Source organism: Schistocerca nitens, chromosome 1, assembly GCF_023898315.1.
Source record: "Schistocerca nitens isolate TAMUIC-IGC-003100 chromosome 1, iqSchNite1.1, whole genome shotgun sequence".
In the NCBI taxonomy this organism is placed as follows: Eukaryota; Metazoa; Arthropoda; class Insecta; order Orthoptera; family Acrididae; genus Schistocerca; species Schistocerca nitens.
In genome coordinates, this window is record NC_064614.1 from 12,132,276 (window position 1) to 12,159,606 (window position 27,331).

Below are 27,331 nucleotides of genomic sequence, written 5' to 3' on the forward strand. Positions count from 1 at the left end.
GAACTGCGACGGAAAAATAAACGTGTACGAAAATTGTTAAATGGAAACTGCTGGTTCCGTCACCGTCGGTGAGAAGTGCAGAGCGGCGAAATAAGAAGCAAAGAAGCTTCCAGCGTTTGTTGTTTGTAAGTTTGTGCCGGCGATTGCTGAGTTCTGCCTATTAGCTTTGGTGCGGACGGAAGCGGCGCGTATTAATTGGGAGCGCTCTCTCTCTCTCTCTCTCTCTCTCTCTCTCTCTCTCTCTCTCTCGCCTTGAGTGGAGGCGTCAGCTACGGTCGATGCTCGCCTGTTGCCTGTTCCTGTTGCTTCTCTCTCCTGGCCTCAGCGCCTTCGGCGTGTCCATTGTTCGCGTCCTCTAGTGACTCGCCGCCGATTCAGAGGAGAGAACGCAGACTTGCCCACGAATCCGTAGCAGGGGCTCGGGCTACGAGCGCAGGAAGTGATGGCGCGTACATGCTGCCTCCGTGTCCATTATAGCGTGACTGGTCTGCAGCTACAACGATACCGCCACCTTGCAGGCAATGGCAGTCTCTGGAAAAGAGTGAGTCATGCACTATACACCTCCTGTTTTCTTTTTCTTTTATTTCCTCCTTCCCTCCTGCCAAGAAAGGACCAAGAAACAATTTCATTTCAGTCTTAATTGTTTTTCTTTTTTTTTCCTTCAAATTCTTTCACATTTTCATCGTTTCTCTTTTCCTTTCTTCAAACCACTGCTTCTGGCTTGCAATCCTTCTAAATTTTCTGCTACTTCTACTTAAGTTGCGCATTTTTAAATCTTCTTTAAAGTTCTCCTATCCAGTGTCGTGTTCATTTCTTTCCCCAGATATACTGAAAATCTGTAATATCTATCTATTGTTATTCTTACCACGTAAATGTCCAAAAAACTTTCCTTTTCACTATGGTTTCTGTTATTTGGGTATAGTTTGTTATATTTTGTCATTGTTTCTTAATTTGCAGTATTCTTCGCTTCTTATTTGACCTAAAATTTTTAGTTTGTCTAATTTATAATCCAGTTGCGTTGAGATACTCTAGTTGCACTACTGTGTTGTAATGCGGTACTTTTCCATTGCCCTGTATACGGTTTTATTGTAAATATTGTTTCCCACGTCATATACCTCTTTTTACTGTCGACGGAGTCACAATATCTAACAACAGTCATAACCATTCTTGGCAACAGTAGGTCATCTTCACATTCTGCAATAGGAAAATAAAAAAGATTTACATTAAAAGACTTAAGAAAACTGTAAAATTATTGCAGCTTGCCGCTGTAAGAAACTAAAAGTAAATATAAAAAAAATGCTATTCATACCTATTTGACAGGTGACAATTCAAGCCTAGCGGAATATAATCTACGGACTTTTCAAAAATCTATCTCATTGTTACTTTGTAATACATTTACGTACTGCAGGAAAATAAAAATGCAACATCCTCAAGGACAAAGTTATTTTATTGACAAGTGACGTGACAATTCAACATTGTATGGGTGCATGATAACACACACGACACAGTAAATGGTGGCCAAACAGCCACACCGATACGCAGTTTTCTCCCACGCAGAGAAACGATCACAAAGGTGCGGAATGGCGTCCTGCAGTAGACAGTTCCAAGCATCTTGCCACTTTTGCAGCAAATCGGCAACTGTTCTTCTAGGCTGCGGGGAACGAGTAAGTTCCCATTTCACCATGTTAGACACGTGTTCAGTTGGTGAGAGTTCTGGTGATCGTGGTGGCCAGGGCAGTTGTTCCGTACCACGAAGAGCACGTTGCTTTACACAAGCCGTGTGTGGACGTGCTTTATTCCGCTGAAAAAGCACATTACCTTCCTGTTGAAGAAAAAGCGGTAGCACGTGGATAAAAATCTGTGCACTGGTTACTTTACCTTACAGAGACACCAAATGTGGCCGTGTGTTGTGACTAATGGTCCCCGGCACTCTGGAATAGGCCGCTCACCAAGTATGACCCGTCCACCACTTTCGTACATACAAAATCTACTCTTGTCTCTGCAGACAGCAGAACGCCATTCCACTCTCCAGCCGTCTCTTTGATGACTGCAGAGTAGCGTCGCTTGGTCGTGTCGTGGAGCCAGTGGTAGCGTGTCCAGAGGTACAGCTGATCATAGTCCGCTGTGACACAGCGGTTGCAACATGGCCTAGGTTTCTTTCCTGGACGATGGTTGGTCGGCCACCGCTGCTCGCACAATGCGTCGGTCCTGACGCACGCCTGCACTATGCGGACGTCCCGAATCCGGTCTACTGTTGTGGTGATATTCCACAGACAACTGCTGAAAGCAGCGATACGCCAGCTGTACACAGTTCTCAACATGTGTAGCAATCCATGCAGCTTCTCGCAGGCCCTACAATACCAGCCCGCTCAGAGGCTGAACTCTTTCAACAGAAGTACGTACTCATCGGCGGGGCGTGACTATACCCTAAAACGAATACTGCAAACACTGTTCTCCTCTAACCTCAGTGCGATTACTACCTGCAGTGTCAAAATACGAGGGCGGTTCAGAAAGTAACCTCCGATTGGTCACAGTGCGGGTTGTGGGGGTAGTAGCGACGCCATCTGTGCGTTCACGCACTCAACAGGTCAGTCGGCATCAAGCCGTGGTCGAGTGAACGTCGTACCTGCGCTAGTTTAGTTTTTGTGGCAGTTTGAAATGTGTGCTGCAATAGAAAACCCCGCCAAATGTGAAGTGCGTGCTGTTATAAGGTTTTTTACAGCCAAAGGATATTCTGCAGCAGCTATTCATCGTGAGCTTTGTGCCGCGTACGGACCAAGAGTTATGAGTGAAGGAGTTGTCCGTGAATGGGTACGTTTATTTAAAAGTGGACGAGAAAACGTTCATGATGAAGAGAGGAGTGGTAGACCATCATTGGTGACTGACGAACTCGTTCAGACAGTTGATGCAAAAGTTCGTGAAAATCGACGTTTCTCAATGTCGGAGTTGTCTACTGGTTTTCCACAGATTTATAAGACTCTCTTGTACGAGATAGTGACAGCAAGATTGGGTTACCGTAAGTTCTGTGCACGATGGGTGCCCAAAATTCTTACCGACCACCACAAAACTCAAAGAATGGCCTCTGCATTAGACTTTCTGTCACGTTATGAGGACGAAGGAGAACCATTGTTAAACAGAATCGTGACCGGTGACGAAACCTGGATTAAGTACGTGAACCCTGAGACAAAAGAACAATCAACGATGTGGGCACATTCAAATTCGCCTACCAAACCAAGAAAAGCCTCGCAAGATTTTTCTGCCAGAAAACTGATGGCAACGGTGTTTTGGGATGCCAAAGGGGTGTTGTTGGTTGAATTCATGGAACGTGGTACGACCATTAATCAACACGTGTACTGTGAAACAATAAAAAAGTTACGACGGGCTATACAGAACAAACGCCGTGGTATGCTGACTTCCGGTATCGTTTTTTTGCACGATAACGCCCGTCCTCACTCTGCTCGCAGAACAACGGCCCTTCTTGAGTCCTTCAAGTGGGACGTTATCAACCATCCACCTTACAGCCCAGACCTGGCGCCAAGTGATTATCACCTCTTCATGCATTTGAAGAAATGGCTCGGGTCACAGCGGTTTGATGACGACGAAGAGCTCAAAGATGCGGTCACAGGCTGGCTCCAGGCACAAGCGGGTGATTTTTATGCAGAAGGAATTTCAAAGCTTGTGAAGAGATACGATAAGTGCCTCAATCGCTATGGAGACTATGTAGAAAAATAGTGCAAAGATGTAGTTGTAAGATGTATATATTAAAATATTTTTATTTAACTTGGTGTATTTTTTTAAATCAACCGGAGGTTACTTTCTGAACGGCCCTCGTAGAAGGTGCAAGGAATGACCTCTTGATCGTTACCACTGATGACCATGACAAATGACTCACGAAAACTGAAACGCGTCAGCACCCACATATTATAACCTGGTGCCACTGAAATCAGTCTTTGACGGTGCTGCACTTTTTCTCACTTCACTTCGACACTGAAGAGCCAAAGAAACTGGTACACCTGCCTAATATGGTGTAGGGCCCCCGCGAGCACGCATAAGTGCCGCAACACGATGTGGCATGGACTCGGCTAATGTCTCATGTAGTTCTGGAGGGCTGCCAATAAATTTATAAGAGTACGAGGGGGTGGAGATTTCTTTTGAACAGCGCGTTGCAAGACATCCCAGATATCCTCAATAATGTTCATGTCTGTGCAGTTTGGTAGGCATTGGAAGCGTTTAAACTCAGAAAAGTTTTCCTGGAACCACTCTGTACAAGTTCTAAACAAATGGGATGTCGAGTTGTCCTGCTGGAAGTCCGTTCGAATGCACAATGAACATGAATGGATGCAGGTGATCAGACAGGATGCTTACGTACGTGTCACCTGTCAGAATCGTATCTAGACGTATCAGGGTTCTCATATCACTCCGACTGCACACGCCCCACGCCATTACGGAGCCTCCACCAGCTTGAACAGTCTCCTGCTGACGTGCAGGTTCAATGGATTCATGAGGTTGTCTCCATACCCGTACACGTCCATCCGTTCGATATGATTTGGAACGAGACTCGTCCGACCAGGCAACGTGTTTTCCAGTCAAGAATAGTCCAATGTCGATATTGTCGGGCCTAGACAAGGAGAGCTTTCTGTCGTGCAGTCCTCAAGCGTATAAGAGTGGGCCTTCGGATCTGAAAGCCCACATCCATGACGTTTCCTTGAACGGTTCGCACTCTGAAACTTTTTTATAGCCCAGCACTGAAATCTGCAGCAATCTGCGGAAGAGTTACTCTTCTGTTACGTTGAACGGTTCTTTTCAGTCGTCGTTGGCCCATTCTTGCAGGATCTTTTTCCAGCCACAGCGATGTCTGAGATTTCCTGTTTCACCGGACTCCTGATGCTCATGGTACAGTAGTGAAATAGTCGTACGAAAAATCCCCATTTCATCACTACCTCGGAGATGCTGTGTTCCATAGCTCTTGCGCCGACTGTAACTCCACGTTCAAACTAACTTAAATCTTGATAACCTGCCAGTGTAGCAGCAGTAACCGACCTAACAACTGCGCCAGACACTTTTTGTCTTATATAGACATTGCCGACGGCAGCGCCGTATTCCGCCTGTTTGCGTATCTCTGTATTTGAATACGCATCCTATACGCATTCTTTGGCTATTCAGTTGCAGTGATATGGGACCCCTGATACGTCTAGATACGACTCTGACAGGTGACGCCTACGTATGTATCCTGTCTGATCACCCACATCCATTCATCTCCATTCTGCGTTCCGACGGACTTGGGCAATTCTAGCGGGACAAGGTGACACCCCACACGTCCAGCATTCCTACAGAGTGGCTCCAGGAACACACTTCTGAGTTTAAACACATCTGCTAACCACCAGACTCCCCAGATATGAATTTTATTGGGCATATCTGAGATGCCTTGCAATGTGCTGTTCAGAAGAGATAGCCATCTCCTTGTACAGTACCCTTACGGATTTATGGTGTCAATTGCTACCAGCACAACTTCAGACATTAGTCGAGTCCATGCCACGTCGTGTTACGGCACTTCTGTTTGCTCGCTGGGGCCCTACACGATTTTAGGCAGGTGTACCAGTTTCTTCGGCACTTCAGTGTCGAAGTGGAGTGACGGCAGCCCCACTGTACAGTCATGCAAATTATGGCTCTAGCAAGATGTTAAGATATGTTGAATTACAAGGATCAGTCGGAGCTGACTGCAGTCACATAATTAGCAAGAATGTGAAATAACGGTAATTATTATTATTATTATTATTATTATTCACGAGTGTTACGTACTTCATGTTTTGTACACATTGTGAGTAAAGTTAACACTGTTGTGTTAAGAAGTACAGCATGAAGTAAATGGCATCCCTTGAAATAAAGTTTCAAACAAAGGTAGTACCAATTTTTTTTAAAGACTGTCACAGTTACAGCATCACAACATCGACAAAGAGACGGCCGACGTCATCTTCTGCAGCGAGAGAGAAACTTCTAGAAAACATCAGGTATGAGAGCTACAGGAAAACTGCGAGGTGACCCTGATGTTCTACATCTAGGACGGCAGCTCTCACTTGTGCGGCGGTCTGTTACAGACAGATACAGATAGAGATGCAGTCACTCCAACGAGGTGCAGCTGTTGTAGGGCCACCATCAGTTCTTGCCCTTCTTATAACGCAACTGTCAGTACAGTTTTCAACACTTCATCCGGACTTTTCTCAGTTCGTCAGATGTTATGCATGATTAGTGTGATTTATTTTAGACTTCTTGGATCACCTGAGTTCAGGAGTTCTATAACAGCAGTCTTAAAAGATGTTTCGTTGTTTTTCAGACATTTTTGATTTATGTAGCAGTTTCAATTCCATTTGGTTGTTTTAATCTGGATTCGTTTTTAGGAACTGGTTTTGTGGGTTCAGTTCAATTTATAAGTTTTTTTTTAAATAACTGAAAAGTTCTCTACAGTCTTCTTGGCTGTTGAGAGGCAACTGTCCACATTCCTTCTTGAAACAGAGTTAATTTATGTACATTCTCTCTTGGAACTGTGCAGAAAGTTACCTTGGGCCGTCTGGCATCCATTCACGTGGGTACATGTCTTCCTCAACTCGTTTTCAGTTTCGTTACGTTCCAATATTTTTTCCTGACCCATTTGCTTGTTTCTGTTTCTTCCTCAGTTCAAAATGGCTCTCAGCACTATGGAACTTAACATCTGAGGTCATCAGTCCCCTAGAACTTACAACTACTTAAACCTAACTAACCTAAGGACATCCATGGCCGAGACAGGATTCGAACCTGCGACCGTAGCTGCCGCGCGGTTCCAGACTGAAGCGCCTAGAACCGCTCGGCCACTCCAGCCGGCGCTTCCTCAGTAATTGATAACATTCGTCTCTTCTTTGTCGCTGAGCAGCGCTGTATTCGATTCGTTTTCACGTTAAAGCTCCATCTCTCATTACAATAGACGCTGACTGATAACAAACAGCCGGCCGGTGTGGCCGTGCGGTTCTAGGCGCTTCCGTCTGGAACCGCGTGACCGCTACCGTCGCAGGTTCGAATCCTGCTTCGGGAGTGGATGTGTGTGATGTCCTTAGGCTAGTTAGGTTTAAGTAGTTCTAAGTTGTAGGGGACCGATGACCACAGATGTTAAGTCCCATAGTCCTCAGAGCCATTTGAACCATTTGATAACAAACAATGATAGTAAATTATTGATTTCGGACACATCGGAATCTCTATTCTGAATGTCCTATTGTATTTAGCACACCAGAAGCACTCCAAGTCGTTTTTAATTATCTATTTGTTTATTTTCCTGTCCATCAATTCATATCTTTAACCACCCTAAACATAAAAACTCGTAACGTTGTTCCGTGACTTCATTATTAATTTGTACTATTTTGTTGTCGATACACTGATTATATATTATTCTAATTTAAGTGTAATTGATTTTCTAGGATACTTTATAACTTATTCTATTAAGTTGCTCCATTCGATTTTGAAGTTCATCTACACTAGAGAGAAACCATACAGTTCCAGCAGCGAAAAGATGGTGGCTCACGTAAGCTATGTTATCAGATTTCTTCCTTTCCCGGTTCTCAGGACTGAAAATTTTCGTCAGTGCAGTTTTGGTGAAAATGAGTTCCCTTGACTGATTATTTTTTCTGTTCTCAGTTTCTCACTATCCTCGAAGAGTCCAATGGAAACTTAAGCTTGTACTGACGTACGCTGAATCAATGTCTAGTATGTCACTGAAAGGCTTTTTCGAAATCTGTGAATCCCAAACAAAGCTGTGATTCATATTCATTGATCCGTTGTATATAATTTCGTTCTACAAATGTAAATTGTCAATTTTGCTGTATTAGCGTGTTCCTTTACGTGATAAACGTATAACACTTCATCCACAATATAAAATTTGAGTGAATAGCTTACATTATGCAAAGGGAGTTGATATGTCTACAGTCACATCTATCTCCTTTCTAGTGGAGGAGAACAATACGGTGTTTCTAAAACATCATGTACACAATTTTGCAAATTCCTTTTGATCCAACAAAGTTTCGCCTTTTTCTCCATTAATCCATTGAAATAATTAAACGGCGATAGATGAAAATTGGTGCTAGACTGGGATTTTACGCTTACGCGAGCGGTTGCCTTAACGGTTTCCGCTACCCGAGCACGTCCCCCGTCAGACCAAAATCTCGATTTGCCGCACAATGCTGGGTAGTGTCTTACTGTCCATTATTCCTTTTCTCTCGCAGGCCTACCGTATTCCTGAGAGAGGTCAGACAGCAGTACGCATCTGGACTGGAAGATCGACATCCCGGCATCGTGTGCGGCATATGGAGATTCGGGTAGACCGGGGAACCAGCTCGTATAGCCGAATTGGTTAAGGCGGCCGCTCACGTAAAGCGGGAAAGCCGGGTTCGAATACCGGTTCGGCACAAAAAAAAAATGGTTCAAATGGCTCTGAGCACTATGCGACTTAACATCTGAGGTCATCAGTACCCTAAAACTTAAAACTAGTTAAACCTGACCAACCTAAGGACATCACACACATCCATGCCCGAGGCAGGATGCGAACCTGCGACCGTAGCGGTCGCTCGGCTCCAGACTGTAGTGCCTAGAACCGCACGGCCACTCCGGCCGGCGTTCGGCATCACTTTTCATCTTTCACCATTGGGTTATTTCAGTGCCCCCAAAGCAGCAAATATATATATATATATATATATATATATATATATATATATATATATATATATATATATATATACGGCTGTGAATCGACACAATGGAGCCGACCGGGGTGACCGAGCGATTCTAGGCGCTACAGTCTGGAACCGCGTGACCGCTACGGTCGCAGGTTCGAATCCTGCCTCGGGCATGGATGTGTGTGATGTCCTTAGGTTAGTTAGGTTTAAGTAGTTCAAAGTTCTAGGGGACTGATGACCTCAGAAGTTAAGTCCCATAGTGCTCAGAGCCATTTGAACCATTTTTAACACAATGGTGTCTGTTCTTTCAGATGTTCATACCTACATAACCATTTATTCGAGCTTTGATCATTTCCATCGAAATGTCATTATGTTCTGCCGCCTCTTCTCTAATCACCTTTCTAATGACTTGTTTAATTGTCAACTTTATGTACACCGTCGTGCATAATTTGCATCAGATAGCTGGAATCAATTATGACGTGCTTTGTGCTCTTAAAGCAGTCCCGAAAGCATCTCAGTCTTTTCATGTGGCTCCATTTCAAGTAAGGCAAAGCAGAGGATGTTTCATTAGGAAGGATAGTAAGTGGTCCAACTCTAGTGACGCACATCATACGGTAAAATGTCTATGTATGTAATGCGTTTGAGTTTTCCACACTCCTGAAAGTTTGCATTACTCTCGCTTAGGCTGCTGTAGGGGCCTAATGTCATTAATAAGGCCATCAGCGGTTACGTGTTTGGAGAGCAAATACAGCAACGTCAGCGCAGCTTAAGCAAACCTGCTGGGCTGTAGCCCAGAGCATGAGTAGATGACAGGGGCCGTAGAGCTATGTATATATATGTACTACTGCTCTCCAGTCCCTGTACGCGGGGTGCGTACGCTGAAGCTGAGTGCTTTATAAAATTATGAATTCTTTTGCGCAAGTTTCCAATACCTTTCATTTCAGGGAGTTTTTCTTTTTAGTCTATCATACGGATATTATTAGGAACGTGTGAGTCAACTTAATGATGCATGCATCAGTTTTTTGGAGGTTTCAGGCGTCAATTGGTTCAAATGGCTCTGAGCACTATGGGACTTAACATCTGAGGTCATCAGTCCCCTAGAACTTAGAACTACTTAAACCTAACTAACCTAAGACATCACACACATCCATGCCCGAGGCAAGATTCGAACCTGCGACCGTAGCGGTCGCGCGGTTCCAGACTGAAGCGCCTAGAACCGCACGGCCACACCGGCCGGCTCAGGCGTCAATTCTTTTGTAAATAATTCTATGAACTGTGGAGTAGAGCTTGCTAAAAGATTTTGAAAATTATCTGTCTAACGTTTACAGGTAGAGGAAATGGCACGCTGCTGAGAAAAAACCAGTTTCACTGCAAAAGAGATTACTCGGAGAAGGCTGATGCGGCCCACACTTGAACAATGCGACCGACGTCATCTGGTCGGGGGTAGTAGCGAGCAGGGAGCAAGGAAGAGCGGTGACTGTTTGACCGACGAGACAGAGAGTAACACTAATTTTGAAAACTCGTAACTGGCCGACACCAGAAGAAAGGCCACATGCATCTCTTCCACAGAAAACTTCGAGAATCGTGTTTTAGGGGAGAAACTAGGAATATTGTTCAGGCCCATACGTCTACATCTGCATCTACGTGATTACTCTGCTATTCACAATAAAGTGCCTGGCAGAGGGTTCAATTGGCCACCTTCAAGCTGTCTCTCTACCGTTCCACTCTCGAACGGCGCGCGGGAAAAACGAGCACTTAAATTTTTCTCTGTGAGCCATGACGTCTCTTATTTTATCGTGATGATCATTTCTCCCTATGTAGGTGGGTGCCAACAGAATGTTTTCGCAATCGTAGGAGAAAAAAAAAATGGTTCAAATGGCTCTGAGCACTATGGGACTCAACTGCTGTGGTTATCAGTCCCCTAGAACTTAGAACTAGTTAAACCTAACTAACCTAAGGACATCACATACATCCATGCCCGAGGCAGGATTCGAACCTGCGACCGTAGCAGTCCCACGGTTCCGGACTGCGCGCCTAGAACCGCGAGACCACCGCGGCCGGCGTAGGAGAAAAGTGGTGATTGAAATTTCATGAGAAGATCCTGTTGCAACGAAAAACGCCTTTGTTTTAATCATCGCCACTCCAATTCACGTATCATGTCTGTGGCACTATCTCCCCTACTTTGCGACAATACAAAACGAGCTGCCTTTCTTTGCACTTTTTCGATGTCATGCGTCAGTCCCATCTGATGCGGATTCCACACCGCACAGCAATACTCCAGAATAGGGCGGACAAGCGTGGTGTAAGCAGTCTCTCTATTAGACCTGTTGCACCTTCTAAGTGTTCTGCCAATGAGTCACAGTCTTTGATTGGCTCTACCCAGAACATTATCTACGCAACCGTTCCAATTTACGGTATTTCTAATTGTAATCCCTAAGTATTTAGTTGAATTTACGGCCTTCAGATTTGTGTGACTTATCGCGTAATCGAAATTTAGCGGATTTCTTTTAGTACTCATGTGAATAATTTCACACTTTTCTTTATTCACGGTCAACTGCCACTTTTGGCACCATACAGAAATCTTATCTAAATAATTTTGCGATTCGTTTCGGTCGTCTGATGACTTTACAAGACGGTAAATGACAGCATCATCTGAAAACAATCTAAGACGGCTACTGATATTGTCTCCTACGTCGTTAATATATAGCAGGAACAATAGAGGGCCTATAACACTTCTTTGGGGAACGCCGGATATTATTTCTATTTTAGTCGATTACTTTCCATTACTACGAACTGTGACCTTTCTGACAGGAAATCACGAATCCAGTCGCACAACTGAGGCGATATTCCATAGGCACGGAGCTTGGTTAGAAGACGCTTGTGAGGAACGGTGTCGAAAGACTTCTGGAAATCTAAAACTACGGACTCAATTTGACATCCCGTGTAGACAGCACTCTACTGCAGTCTCCACTTCATCGCTACCTCGGGGATGCTGCGTCCCATCGTTCGTGCGCCAACTATAACACCACGTTCTAAACTCACTTAAATCTTGATAGCGTGCCATTGTAGTAGCGGTAACCGATCTAACAACTGCGCCAGAAACTTGTTGTCTTACACTCCTGGAAATTGAAATAAGAACACCGTGAATTCATTGTCCCAGGAAGAGGAAACTTTATTGACACATTCCTGGGATCAGATACATCACATGATCACACTGACAGAACCACAGGTACGTAGACACAGGCAACACAGCATGCACAATGTCGGCACTAGTACAGTGTATATCCACCTTTCGCAGCAATGCAGGCTGCTATTCTCCCATGGAGACGATCGTAGAGATGCTGGATGTAGTCCTGTGGAACGGCTTGCCATGCCATTTCCACCTGGCGCCTCAGTTGGACCAGCGTTCGTGCCGGACGTGCAGACCGCGTGAGACGACGCTTCATCCAGTCCCAAACATGCTCAATGGGGGACAGATCCGGAGATCTTGCTGGCCAGGGTAGTTGACTTACACCTTCTAGAGCACGTTGGGTGGCACGGGATACATGCGGACGTGCATTGTCCTGTTGGAACAGCAAGTTCCCTTGCCGGTCTAGGAATGGTAGAACGATGGGTTCGATGACGGTTTGGATGTACCGTGCACTATTCAGTGTCCCCTCGACGATCACCAGTGGTGTACGGCCAGTGTAGGAGATCGCTCCCCACAGCATGATGCCGGGTGTTGGCCCTGTGTGCCTCGGTCGTATGCAGTCCTGATTGTGGCGCTCACCTGCACGGCGCCAAACACGGATACGACCATCATTGGCACCAAGGCAGAAGCGACTCTCATCGCTGAAGCCGACACGTCTCCATTCGTCCCTCCATTCACGCCTGTCGCGACACCACTGGAGGCGGGCGGCACGATGTTGGGGCGTGAGCGGAAGACGGCCTAACGGTGTGCGGGACCGTAGCCCAGCTTCATGGAGACGGTTGCGAATGGTCCTCGCCGATACCCCAGGAGCAACAGTGTCCCTAATTTGCTGGGAAGTGGCGGTGCGGTCCCCTACGGCACTGCGTAGGATCCTACGGTCTTGGCGTGCATCCGTGCGTCGCTGCGGTCCGGTCCCAGGTCGACGGGCACGTGCACCTTCCGCCGACCACTGGCGACAACATCGATGTACTGTGGAGACCTCACGCCCCACGTGTTGAGCAATTCGGCGGTACGTCCACCTGGCCTCCCGCATGACCACTATACGCCCTCGCTCAAAGTCCGTCAACTGCACATACGGTTCACGTCCACGCTGTCGCGGCATGCTACCAGTGTTAAAGACTGCGATGGAGCTCCGTATGCCACGGCAAACTGGCTGACACTGACGGCGGCGGTGCACAAATGCTGCGCAGCTAGCGCCATTCGACGGCCAACACCGCGGTTCCTGGTGTGTCCGCTGTGCCGTGCGTGTGATCATTGCTTGTACAGCCCTCTCGCAGTGTCCGGAGCAAGTATGGTGGGTCTGACACACCGGTGTCAATGTGTACTTTTTTCCATTTCCAGGAGTGTATATGAAGTTGCCGATCGCAGCGGCGTATTCTGCCTGTTTACATAAGTCTGTATTTGAATACGCATACCTATACCAGTTTCTTTGGCGCTTCAGTGTGTAAAGCACTCTCTTGACGCAATTGACATTTAGAATGTAAGAATTAAAGCATTTAGCAAACGTTTTTGGAACGACCTTACTGCATGACCGACCGTTGCCAGTCGACTCGAGTCAGCCATGACACTGAACTTTCTGCCTCAAAGTTTTCGGCCACTCAGAGGCCGGGACGTTCCTTGCTACCAATTAAGGGTCTGCTTGGCTGAGTCAATAGTAAGCGACTATGCCGTCCCCAAGTGCGTTTTCAAGCAGCAACTTGCCGCAACGACGCCTCCAACATGTAAACGGCTCCCTGAACATTGGGGCTTGCTACATATCATATATATCATTTCTCAAGTCAACATCACTTTTTCTCGACAGATACTAATCGTGCAGAAATGAAATGAGCGTATGGCATCGTTGGCGGGGAGGCCCCATCCACGGAAGTTCGGCCGCCAAATGTAAGTCTTATTTAAGTCGACGCCTCATTGGGCGACTTGCGCGTAGGAGATGAGAATGAAATGATGATGAGAACAACGCAACAGCCAGTCCCCGAGCGGAGAAAATCTCCAACTCGGCCGGGAAGCGAACGCGTTACCACACAGCTAAGCAGGCGGACAATCATGCAGAGATGACTGAGGTATCGTTAAAAAGGTTTTTTTAACCGGCTTCTGACACTGTATACCAATTTTGCGCTAAAACTTGCTATTTGTGGCAAATTTTAACGTAAAGAATTGACGTTTAACTATTATAGGCAAAAGGGCATCTTGCATGCCCATATTCACCCATATATTTTACGATGCTAACTTATTAATCACGAATAATTTTCATATTATCTTATTATAAACACCATTTTATTTGTTTTAAAGTACTTATTAGCACGATAATTATCATATACAACATTGTTGTGGACAATAACCATGACAACTGCGATAGTCCATTATCTCTAACCGTCCTACAAGGTGACTTTTCTAAACAAATATAGTGTCCGAAACGACAAACACCTTGAATTGTCATTTACCTATTGCTACTACGGTTTAACGTGCTTACTGTAACAGAAAATGTTTGCCAAGTTAAATTTGTAGGTTATGTGGCCGTACTGACAGCCGCTGAACTCTGCCCAGTGCATAAGCCAGAACCAAACATTCCGAATTCAAAATCCATTTTTGGACACCTGGAAATGTATATGCAAGACTGTATCACAAACTCATGATCATTATTTCACGCCGTTCGGTTCAATTTTAAAGATGTTTTCTCTTCATTCCTACGACTAACCTTATCCCAACGACTGCATTTATTCCAAACGCTGGCATTATTTAAAACTATAAAAGTGTCAAGGTTTCGCACCGATATCCTGGTTGCACTATGTTACACTTGGATTGACTAATTTGTCATAAATGTTGTAACTTCCCCTAATTTCTGCCCGATTAAAAAATTCTATCGCAGTGTTCCCTGGACCGAGCAGAACTACAACTTTAATACAAAATAGGTGAATAACAAGCAGTTTTCAGGCCAAAAAGATCTTGCCCAGAACAAATTCTAGTTCTGAAGGTAATTCTCAGACATAATAAATTATAATAAAAACGTGGTATGTGCCTTTGCAGATTTAAAAAAGTAAAAATAAAAAATAGAAAAATGTAACAAACTTAGAACTCAAGGGAGATGGACTCACTCAGTAACCTTTCATTTTTGTGTTAGAAAAGGTTATCCAAGAGTGCCAAAAACTTACGTTGAGGAACCAATCAAATTTTGAAGCCAAATATTGAGACAGACTGCCTAATTTTTAAAAATGACTTGGTGATTCTATGTTGTGACTTCCACAAAAACAAACAGAATTTTTAAAGAAACAGTAGGGCCCAAAATATCATTTGAAAACACAGGATATGTGTCTAGAAACGGTCTGGTCCCAAACTTGTAATGTAAACAAGAGAAAATTTTGGCCTGAAAAGACTGATTACGAAATTCGTTCCTACAAAATGGAAATAGGATTCAGACTTACAAAAGTTATCTACAACAAAAAACTGATTTCAGAATACACAAAACTAATACATTACAACGGCGTCATCAAAGCAATGTCTCTTAATGGGGTGAAATGAAGAAAAGCAAAACAGAGAACAAGAAGGAACCAGGCAAATTTTAGGACCAAATTATATTGAAGAAGGAACATACATAAGAGCAAACAAATAAACTTAAAAGTGTGCGATCGTTAATTCGCAAGCAGTATTAAATTCTGTGGGCATATGAAGGGAATGAAGCCAACCACACTAACAAAATAGTTTGTTAAATTATATTGGTGTAGCAGTAAAGGTAAAATTGAAACAATAAAGTGAATCGAAGCAGTAAAAGAAGGCCCGAAGGGAGCACACAGAAACGTTTTTAGGCATAAAATTCACAACTGTACTGTTGGTCTGGCAGAAAAACCCAGGGAGACCGCAACAACTTGGTCTCAAGAGTGGAAAGGAGCCCATTCTGAGAGAACGAAACTGAGTTGGGCGCAAAGAGAAGCCAAAACGCATTTCTGTAAGTACATCGCGTGGTCTAGTAGGGTCAAAAAGTAAATAACATAATAATAAACGATTTATCTGACCCGATCACGACAATGCTGCCATGTAAAGGAAAGTCTGGTCGTTGGACGACGGTAAGAAAGAGCAGAAAGACCACGACAAATTTCCACTTCCTCCAATTAATAGCATCCTTTTGTAAATGTGGGTAGATATAAGACAATGCCTATAACAAATAGATAGAACCAGATAGTATCTGATTAGGAGATTATGCTGAACAACTTGGGTACATAACATCAAAGGGTTCAAACGGCTCCAAGCACTATGGGACTTAACATCTGAGGTCATCAGTCCCCTAGACTTAGAACTACTTAAACGCAACTAACCTAAGGACATCACACACATCCATGCCAGAGGCAGGATTCGAACCTGTGACCGTAGCGGCCGCGCGGTTCCAGACTGAAGCGCCTAGAACCGCTCGGCCAAAGCGGCCGTTAACATAACATCCACATAGTATTTACGCATAATAGTAAGAACCAACATGAAATGGAACGATCATGTAAAATTACTTTTATCAAAAGGCAGGCTTCGATTTTTGTGGGAAAATGGAGCACATCCGTAAAGAAAAACGCATAGAATACGGTAGTGCGAGCAGTTCTATTGTTCCAGTGTTTGTATTCACTACCAAGTACGCGTGACAACGGAAATCGAACAAATTCATAGACGGGCTGTTGGGACCGTAACAGTTTGATCTAGTCCACCCGAAGGTGTAACAGAAGCACTCTGAGTACGTAACTGGGAATTTCTTGGAAGAAAGACGTTCATCTTTCCCTCGCCCAGTACACGAACAGTATAAGGAAGACAATCGATAATATTGGTGTGATTGCGATGTACCCACCCCCATTCACTGTACAGTTACTTGTGTAACGCTTGTTCAGATGTAGAGAAAAAGACCGAGGCTATGGAAGGTGGCCAGATAACAGATGGCGTGGAAGAGCAGAGTGGGGCGTGTATTTAAAGACTCTAGGCCTTTGTCAGTGAGTGTGTAACGTCCCCACACTGCAGTCGGTTAAACCACGTGACGATGTTGAAGCGTACCTAGCGTTCTCGGAAGCAAGGCTATCGGTCCCCAATACTGGGAAACAAGCACAACTCGCTCGATTATGAAAATACTTTTGATATAGAATTAGTAATGAATAAAATAACTGAAGTTGGTTTTGATCTTTCAAAGAAATATATATTTGTATTGGCTGAATAATTTTCTAACTTGCAATGAACTGGATAATTTCGAACTACTACGGTCGCCAGTCTAATCGGACATACTTCACTCCTAAACAAATTGTTTGCAGCAGAGGCATACATAACCTGCAGCTCTATTACTTGTTTATCGTGCCTACTGAAGCAAATATTTCCTCCAATACCTGAACCACTGTAATCAATAATTTTGACAGACGACTCTTAGTATGGAAAACAGACTAAGGCTACTGCAACTCTGAAATGGTGTTGAACACAACGATGCATAGACGTCACACTGCACTAAGACTTACCTTATCAAATTTGTTTTCAGTTGAACTAAGCATAACAGAAGTACAAAAGTCTTTAAGAAACATCAACTGTTCAAGCAACAGTGAAATACTGCACACCAAGCGAACAGCTTCTTCTAATTCTTCTTTTCGGTGCCTTTGTCTCGCATCTCTGGAGTGTCGGCACGGTTATCAACGGATCTGACATGTTTAGTTACAGGCATGCCCGAATGCGTTCCTGTCGCCACCCCTTTACCCTGCAGGACGGATTGTGTGTATTTCCAACTGTCAAATCATAGTGTTGTTCTAAAAGTTTGCGAATCGTGTAATTGAGGCGGGACTTAGGCACCAGCCCAGTATTCACCTAGTCAGATGTGGGAAACCGCCTGAATACCACAGTCAGACTGGCTGGAACACTGACCCTCGTCGTTAATCCGCTGGGTGGCTCTGATGCGGGCTGAGTACCTCCCCGCTCCGGAAGCAGCGCTTTAACACGCACGGCTATACGGCCGGGTACTGCACACAAGCGATCAGTACACAATGACACAGAAACAAAACTGAAGTCCTTTCCAAATTTAACCTGTTTAGTGCCAGTATTCAAATTAAATTAACTAAATACTTCTAAATAAATACTAGAATGAAGGCCTCTTCGTATGCATCAACTCATGAATTTGTCAAAGGAATAATATTTGATACAACTCTCTAGAATTCTGCAATACATTTACAATACTAGTTCACGCAAATACGAATCTTGGTATTAGGAACCAGTCACAGGTAATGATAATAATGTAGACTAGCATACACACTTAACAATGATGAAATACGCTATATTAAATGAACCTTATAAAGGAACAAGAGTGGCAAGATGTTTATAGCGCTGAGACAGTAAACGATAAATATAATGCTTTTCTAAAGACCTTTCTCATGCTCTTTGAAAGTTGCTTTCCGTTACAACGTTTAAAACAGGGTACTAGCACAAACAGGCAGCCTGGGTGGCTGACTAGAGGGATAAGAATATCTTGTAGAACAAAGTGGCAATTATATCAAAACGTTAGAAACAGTCAAAATCTAAATGCAGCAGCCCATTACAAACAGTATTGTAAGGTGCTTAAAAATGTTATTAGGAAGGCAAAAGGTATGTGGTATGCAGATAGAATAGCTAAGTCTCAGGATAAAATTAAAACCATATGGTCAGTCGTAAAGGAAGTTGCTGGTCTGCAGAGACAGGTCGAGGATATAGAATCAGTGCGTAGTGGGAATGTCCGTGTTACTGATAAGTCGCATATATGTACAGTATTTAATAATCACTTTCTGAATATAGCAGGTGAACTAAATAGAAACCTAATTCCAACAGGGAATCATATAGCGCTCTTAGAAAAAAGTGTTCCGAGACTGTTACCTGAAATGCTCCTCCATGATACTGACAAGAGGGAGATTGAGTTAATAATTAAATCACTAAAGACCAAGAACTCTCATGGATATGACGGGGTATCTAGCAGAATACTGAAGTATTGTTCTATGTATGTTAGCCCAGTACTTAGCCATATCTGTAACTTTTCCTTTAGGAGTGGTCGGTTTCCTGATCGATTAAAATACTCGGTAGTGAAGCCACTTTATAAAAAGGGAGACATTGATAATGTTGACAATTTTAGACCTATTTCTATGCCATCGGTGTTTGCTAAAGTTATCGAGAAGGTTGTATATACGAGGTTACTGGAGCATTTAAATTCACATAATTTGCTGTCAAATGTTCAGTTTGGTTTTAGAAATGGTTTAACAACTGAAAATGCTATATTCTCTTTTCTCTGTGAGGTTTTCGACGGATTAAATAAAAGGTTGCGAACGCTAGGTGTTTTCTTTGATTTAACGAAGGCTTTTGACTGTGTTGACCACAAAATATTACTGCAGAAGTTGGACCATTATGGAGTAAGGGGAGTAGCTTACAATTGGTTCGCCTCTTACTTTAAGAACAGAAAGCAGAGGGTAATTCTCCGCAATATTGAGAGTGGTAGTGATGTTCAGTCCCAATGGGGCACTGTTAAGTGGGGCGTTCCCCAAGGGTCGGTGCTGGGGCCACTGCTGTTTCTTATTTATATAAATGATATGCCTTCTAGTATTACAGGCGATTCAAAAATATTTCTGTTTGCTGATGACACCAGCTTGATAGTGAAGGATCTTGTGTGTAATATTGAAACAGTAACAAATAATTTAGTTCATGAAATAAGTTCGTGGATTGTGGAAAATAATTTGATGCTAAATCACAGTAAGACTCAGTTTTTACAGTTTCTAACTCACAATTCAACAAGAACTGACATTTTAATCAGACAGAATGGGCATGTTATAAGCGAGACGGAACAGTTCAAGTTCCTAGGCGTACGGATAGATAGTAAGCTGTTGTGGAAAGCCCATGTTCAGGATCTTGTTCAGAAACTAAATGCTGCTTTATTTACCATTAGAACAGTATCTGAAATAAGTGACACTTCAACACGAAAAGTAGTCTACTTCGCATATTTTCATACGCTTATGTCGTATGGTATTATTTTTTGGGGTAATTCTTCTGATTCAAAAAGGGTATTTTTGGCTCAAAAACGGGCTGTTCGAGCTATATGTGGTATAAGTTCGAGAACCTCTTGTCGACCCCTATTCAAAAATCTGGGAATTCTGACATTGCCCTCACAGTATATATTTTCTTTAATGTCGTTTGTTGTTAGCAATATTAGCCTATTCCCAAGAGTTAGCAGCTTTCACTCAGTTAATACTAGGCAGAAATCAAATCTGCATGTGGAATGCACTTCCTTGACTCTTGTGCAGAAAGGAGTGCAGTATTCTGCTGCGTCCATTTTCAATAAGCTACCACAAGAACTCAAAAATCTTAGCAGTAGCCCAAACTCTTTTAAGTCTAAACTGAAGAGTTTCCTCATGGCTCACTCCTTCTATTCTGTCGAGGAGCTCCTGGAAGAGCTAAAAAATTAAGCAAATTCCAGTGTTACATTGTTGATTGTCTTCATTTAAACTTATGACTTGTCACCTGAATATGTTTTTTTTTCTATATTTCATTTTATCTGTTTCTAATATCGTGTTATAATTTCATGTATTGACTCGTTCCATGACCATGGAGATTTCTCCTTAATTTGGTCCCACGGAACAATAAATAAATAAATAAATAAATAAATAAATAAAAATTACAGTTTTCTAAAGACTGACTGAAATTTACAATTTATAATACGGCTTAATCTAAACCTCAGTCTTGCAGCCTTGTTATGGTGGCGTCGACGACCATCTTAATTTTGTTGAGAGGTGGACTGGCATTAACAATGGTTCAGAATTGCTTCCTGTCCAAAATTTGTGACAGCTCATTAATGTTCACTGTACAGTTACTTGTGTAATGCTTTTTCGGATGTAGAAAAAAAGACCGGGCCTATGGAAGGTTTTTTTTTCTGTCCACAGCATCCCACAAGTGCCACACGTGCGAGAAACTCACCTACTGTTAAATCGCGACCATAAAATGCATATAAGTGCAGCCGGTAAATAACGAGCCCGCCCCGTGTCTCAGACGTCATCCTAACGACGCACTCTGTGATTAAAAAGTCCTGTGTGGAAACATAGCTCCATTGCGCACGCCAGGTTTCAACGTCATTGTTACAAAGACGACCCAATCCTAAGTTCTAGAGCTGTTTGCCATATGGTGTGCCAGTGATTACGATACTTACTTATTAACATTATAAGCGTGGGCGTTCGCAGAAATTTTTCCTAGAGAGGGAAAGATTCAAAACTTACAAGTTTTGTTGTAACTGATTTGGTGACTCTGGAAACTTGTCATGCCCCAAGAAATAAATTTCATAAGAAGTACACAAAACTTATTGTACCCCAAAATACTGATACTTGTCAGCTTAGTATTTTTAAGGTAGATTACTCATGCATCGAAACAGCAATCATGTTTCAATAGCATATGTAAAGTATATCTTTTGATGTTATTAATATGAATATGGATGCCACATTTTTCACAAAATATCTAAGATTACATCCCCACACAATTAAATCCAGGGTATCTAAAGTGCTACTAAACGAGGTAAGAAGAAATCCACAAAAATAACCTCTGTAATTCCAGGCTGGAACTGAAAATTAAAAATCTGAAATAGGAAAAAATTATTGGAATAATCCTGACGGACAATAACAACAATATCCCATTAATACCCCTCGAAGTGAAGGAACAGAATAAATTTTTAAAAAGGTTCATTCAAATTTGATGACATCCATAACACTTTACCTATAAAACTTGACAGCTGTTCTCATTAATGGGTTTATCGCATCATGATAGTTTCGATTAACATAACTGAAGTTGGACAAAACATATTGTAAAGACTAAATGTTTTTGGGTTGGTTTCGTAAAGTGTAGCGCAGAGCCAATAAACGACGAGATGACTGTGGAAAATCTCCCGAAAGCAAGTGCAGGCTTTGTCTACAGAGGGAGCGACTGTTAAAACTATGTTTTTGAAAATTACAGTAGTAAATTTACTGTGCTTTAAACGTAAGTTTAAGTGCTGTACTATTCGTACAACCAGTGTAAATTTTAGTGCTTTCAGCCAACTTTAAACGCAATCTTTAGTGCTGATAGCTAGCTGCAAACTGCATATTCTAATGATGCTCTTGTTCATTTGAAGAGCGAAACCGGCAAATAAAAATACTAAAAGCGACTTGTAGCTGTTTTCAATAACTCAGACTAAAATTGTTTGGTAGAATCAACTTTTGGCATCCTAGGACTACACTGGTTTGTCACATTATTGAGTAGCCTGCCAACAGTGATGTCGAATTCGTGTGCCTGTAACTGCATGTTGCACTGCGTTGCCAGACTTTGATAAGGTGCCACTCCTGGAGAGCACGTTTGCCGCTCTTGAAATTTTCCCCCTCTATTTTGGAGCAGAAAACGGTATTTTCTATTTCAACTGCTGTATTCGTCATTAAGTATGGAGGTTCACACCTACAATATAGCATGGCTATTTTCATCTTAGCGTACTACAAACCCTCCGTCGTGTAAAACTGAATGTAGGAGCCCTCGAGGGTTTTCTTTTTCCACAGACAAATGGTAAAGTACTATTAATATTCCGTTGTACATCAAGGGAGGGAGGCATCCTGACGGGAGCTGGGGACTGAAGACTGGCACATATACTCCTCCCATATTTATGAATTGGCAATCGCCGAGTGAGTTCGAGAGCCACGGTGTTGTATCGGTCCTCTCGGCAGCTCGTTTAGGGCTCAACGTGGAAACGGGACAAAAGGATTGAAGATATTATGTGGACACTATTCTGCAAACGTACGTATCCATCTTGATTGCAAAACAGCACGTAAACCGCAGCCGCGAGTGACACCTAAAAAACCCAAGGTATGCAGTGATTACTAAGACTGCAGTATTTCTTTTTGCGTTCAATAATGTTAACTCTGCAGTTTAGTGGAGTTGCAGCAATGATTTATAAAAATCAGAGAGAATTCTGTAACAAACAAAATAGCTGTATCCAGATTCCAGAAGGGGGCTGAAACGCCCTGCTAAACCCGCAGGACAGGACAAGTAGTAGGAATTGTGGGAGGGGGCCAGAATGAGCGGCAGTCAGTTCCACTCCAAACATAACACTTTATTTAGTTATCCAAACATTACAGCGCAAATTCTAAGCTTGAATATCGACAGAAAACGTCTTTAATTCTAAAACGGCTGAAGGCCCATTAATTATATATATGACAGAAGGCCCTAGGCTTTAACCTTAAATAGTATTTAAGGCCAAGCGATGTCAGACTTGGCTGGTCAGATAGATTAAGTTTTTTTTTTTTTTGAAGCGGCCAAAGGCAGCTAAATAACCTTTCAATAGGCAGAAGGCCCAAGCTTTATGACCAATAAGAAACCATACTCCAAAACGGCTGAAGGCCTTGGTTTAAAAAAACTGCAGCTAATTTTCCAAGGCAGAAGGCTCAAAGCATTCCCAAAGTGGGAGGCAATGCACTGTCCTTGGCTTAAGTAAGTAGTGAGGATGGGTGGATATCGCAATTGTGCATGGCTATATTGTTAAAGGCAGGCCTTACGCGCATAATTGTGGGCTTATGAATCTGTCGTCAATCTATTGTACAATTATGGAATACGTATTATTTTCATGTAGTATGACATTTTTGGGAACTAAAATCTCCTCTCCAAAAATCAACATGGATTCCGCAAACAGATATTGCAAGAATCAACTCACTTCTTTATAAAATGTTCTCGGACTTCTTGTAGCGTCATTTGTCGCCCGACAATATTTTAGGCAAGAGTGTCATCGCGAAAAAGTTCATTCTCATTTCAGGTCTCTCGTCTCTCTCTTCGTCCATGAGATCCAGAGCGCTAAAGCTGATTTCCTGTTCCTTCAGGAAGGCACTTGATACAGGTCCCCTTTCGTTTAGTAAACAAAACTTGAGCTCACCGAGAATGGGACCAGAACAAAACACGTCGCTCTTACCGGATCGAGTCGGCCGGAGTGGCCGAGCGGTTCTACGAGCTACAGTCTGGAACCGCGCGACCGCTACGGTGGCAGGTTCGAATCCTGCCTGGGGCACTGGGGTCTGTGATGTCCTTAGGTTAGTTATGTTTAAGTAGTTCTAAGTTCTAGGGCATTAATGACCTCAGAAGTTAAGTCCCATACTGCTCAGAGCCATTTGAACCATTTTTTTACCGGATCGAAGTCAGGTGTAAAGGAAATTTTAAGGAGCACCTCAAGGAAGTGTGATTGGACCTTTATTGTTTACAGTGTATTAAATGATCTAGTGGATAGCGACGAAAGATTCGTGAGGTTGTTCACATATATTGCAGCGGACTATAAGAAGGTAGCAACGCCAGAAGGCAACCGAACTGCAGGTATACATGAAATCGACTACTGTGCGGTTACAATATTAGCGACACATTACTGGATTCATGAATATTGCCCATCCGTTTACGACCCTTACCGGGTTCGATTACTAAAAGAGACAGATAAGATCCAACGAAGAGCGGCCCGTTTCGCCGCAGGTAGGTGAGGACGTTAAGGAGGTGCTTAACAAACTCCAGCACAGGGTGGGACAACATACTACATGTTACCATATACGTCTCGTCAAAAGACCACAATCAGAAACTCCGAGAAATTAGAGGTAATGCGGACGTTTGCCGACAATAATTCTTCCCACACAACGTAAGGTACTTTGCAGAGCATATGTCTAGGTGTAGACGAATATGCCATAAATTCGCAATATTCATATTTGTTTGTTTTCTAAACCTTGTTGACCTTGTCACTTCGAGCACTTTCAGTTCTGGATACAATGGGAATCATATTGCCACCCAGTTTCATTCACACAGTATCAGTCATTCTACGGTCGCTGCCTGCTGCTATGTACAAGACTTTCAGTTCATCTGAAGGAAAGACGAAATGCTTATCCGTTTAACCTACAGCTTTCCCTTCATGCTAGGATGCTAGCTAATACCGAAACCGCAAAAGAATAGCCGGCCGTTGTGGCCGAGCGGTTCTAGGCCCTTCAATCTGGAAACGCGCGACCGCTACGGTCGCAGGTTCGAATCCTGCCTCGGGCATGGATGTGTGTGATGTCCTTAGGTTAGTTAGGTTTAAGTAGTTCTAAGTTCTAGGGGACTGTCGACCTCAGATGTTAAGTCCCATAGTGCTCAGAGCCAGTTTTTGGAAAGAATAAACGGTAACTCTTCTGGTTCAAATGGCTTTGAGCACTATGGGACCGAACTTCTAAGGTCATCAGTCCCCTGGAACTTAGAACTACTTAAACCTAACTAACCTAAGGGCATTACACACATCCATGACCGAGGCAGGATTCGAACCTGCGACCGTAGCGGTCGTGCGGTTAAAGACTGTAGCGTCTAGAACCGTTCGGCCACCCCGGCCGGCAACCCTTCTGTCTTTAGGCTACAATGCAGTTCTTCGTGTTTCTGACACGTCACTAAAATTTTTTGTATTGTACTTGCCGGTAGGTTCATCAGCTGTGTAACGGTGAGCGCAACTCAACTCATTTTTTTTCCGCTTCCGTAGCCTGCTTCCGTCACTGTTGCAGTACCGTGCGCCCCTCCCCGTGCGCAGGTAACGTGGCGCCAGCGGCTGCCCCTGCGGCTGCCACCCCCAGCAACTGGTCCGGCCGGCCGGCGGCCGCGTCGCCGCGCTCTGCAGAGGCCGTCCTCGGCCTCCAGACGCTGCCTCCAGCTCCAGCGGAGGGCCTGTCCGGAGAGGAGTGCGCGCGCCACGTGCGCCAGCGGCTGGCGGCGGCCGAACTGCTGGACAGGGGGCGCCCGCTGGCCAGCGAGTTCGAGCTGGTCGCCTTCTCGCACTTCACGCTGAGCCGCGTCTACCCCGTCGAGCTGGCGCTCGGAAAGCGCGTCGTCGAGAAGCCCATCGGCTTCCGCCGCAGGGACCTGCTGGAGGCGCTCAACAAGGTAGGCAACCCGCATCTCATCCACCCGCCCATCGGCTTCCCCGCAGGGACCTGCTGGAGGCGCTCAACAAGGTAGGCAACCCGCATCTCATCCACCCGCCCATCGGCTTCCGCGGCAGGGACCTGCTGGAGGCGCTCAACAAGGTAGGCAACCCGCATCTCATCCACCCGCCCATCGGCTTCCCCCGCAGGGACCTGCTGGAGGCGCTCAACAAGGTAGGCAACCCGCATCTCATCGACCCGATCCCTGCTGGTATCGACAAGGTAGGCAACCCGCTGCTCATCAACTGGATCCCTCCTAGGACCGACACTGCACAGTCCACACACTTACGCCTGAGCGCGTTCAACCTGGAGACGCGTAGGTCGGCTTTGAGCAGTGACACAGTTATATAGCGGTGTGTGGCGCCACACCTGCTCAGTTCTAGGAGCAACACTAACAAGTTTTTTTAACTTCTGTAACTTATTGTTGTTGTTGTTCTAGTGTTCAACTCAAAGACTGGTTTGATGCAGCGCTCTCCACGGAAGTCTGTTCTCTCCCAGCTGTGGTGCTGTGCTGGTTAAGTGTTTAAGAAGACCAAACAACTAAGGTCACTGGCCTCTCCCCCCCCCCCCAGTACAGTAACAGTGTACCCAACCCATCTGCGTGTAAATGTGAGACACTGTTCTAAGAATTTGCGTAGCTTATATTTAAGATGAAAAATGGAAACCAACCCAGTATCCACCTCGTGGGCTGTGGAAAACCGCCTAAAAACAGCTTCTAGACTGGCAGACACAGCGGCCCATCGTCGTTAATCTACCGGGCGGGCTCACTTCCCGTCTCGGAAGCGGCCGCATTAATGCGTGCGGCTACCCGGGCTGGACCTCTGCAAGCCTGTGCATCTCGGTATGAGTTCTGCCAGAACATTCATTTGAATATGCTTACGTTCTATTTTTCATAATTTTTTCTTGTGATTACCAATCTGCATACTATATCCTCTCTACTTCATCCAACGTAGTTACTTATCGCCCAAATAACAATACTCACCTACTGCTTTTAGTGTCTCATTCCCCTGCTACCGCGCGCCGCGGAATTTGAATCCGCGCCAGACGTCATGGACGTCGAAGACCCATAGAGGTCTCTGCGCCATCGCGCCGTAAGCTGTGGCGGCGCGAGCCTCCCGGCCCACATGTGTGAGGGCGCTGCAGTCGAATACGAGGTCCCAGCGGCCTATAGCGGCGCCCCCGATCGTATATTTAAGCACCCGCCTCTCGCTCAGCCAGCGAGTCTAATCGTCGGGTGCGCCTTGACGTATCGCCGTTCTTTGTTTTCATTACTAGTGGACGCCTTGCATTCGTTTGGTTTCCTCTGTCACTCCGTTGCTTCTTGCGTGTTGTCGTCGTAAGGTCTCTCTCGATCGTCCGTCATTGTTTCGTGTCCGACCTTTCCGTCGTTTGTTTGTTCGCGGGCCGCTCTCCGTTTGGTCCCGCCGCGCTTTCTCGGCCACCCCGCGATCGTTCCAGTCGCGGTTACAACACTTTTCTGATCTGATTCCCTCAGCATAGCCTAATTTAATTCTACTACATTC

The 27,331-nt window shown here is 44.3% G+C and overlaps 1 protein-coding gene across 1 annotated transcript in view; it reads left to right on the forward strand.

The window, feature by feature from the left end:
- Positions 1-27,331, forward strand: part of LOC126241377 (chondroitin sulfate N-acetylgalactosaminyltransferase 1-like) — a 380,337-nt gene that overhangs the window by 220,824 nt on the left and 132,182 nt on the right. The window contains exon 4 of the mRNA XM_049948001.1: positions 25,418-25,767. Coding sequence (XP_049803958.1) covers positions 25,418-25,767 — 350 coding nt within the window. The remainder of the gene's footprint in view (positions 1-25,417; positions 25,768-27,331) is intronic.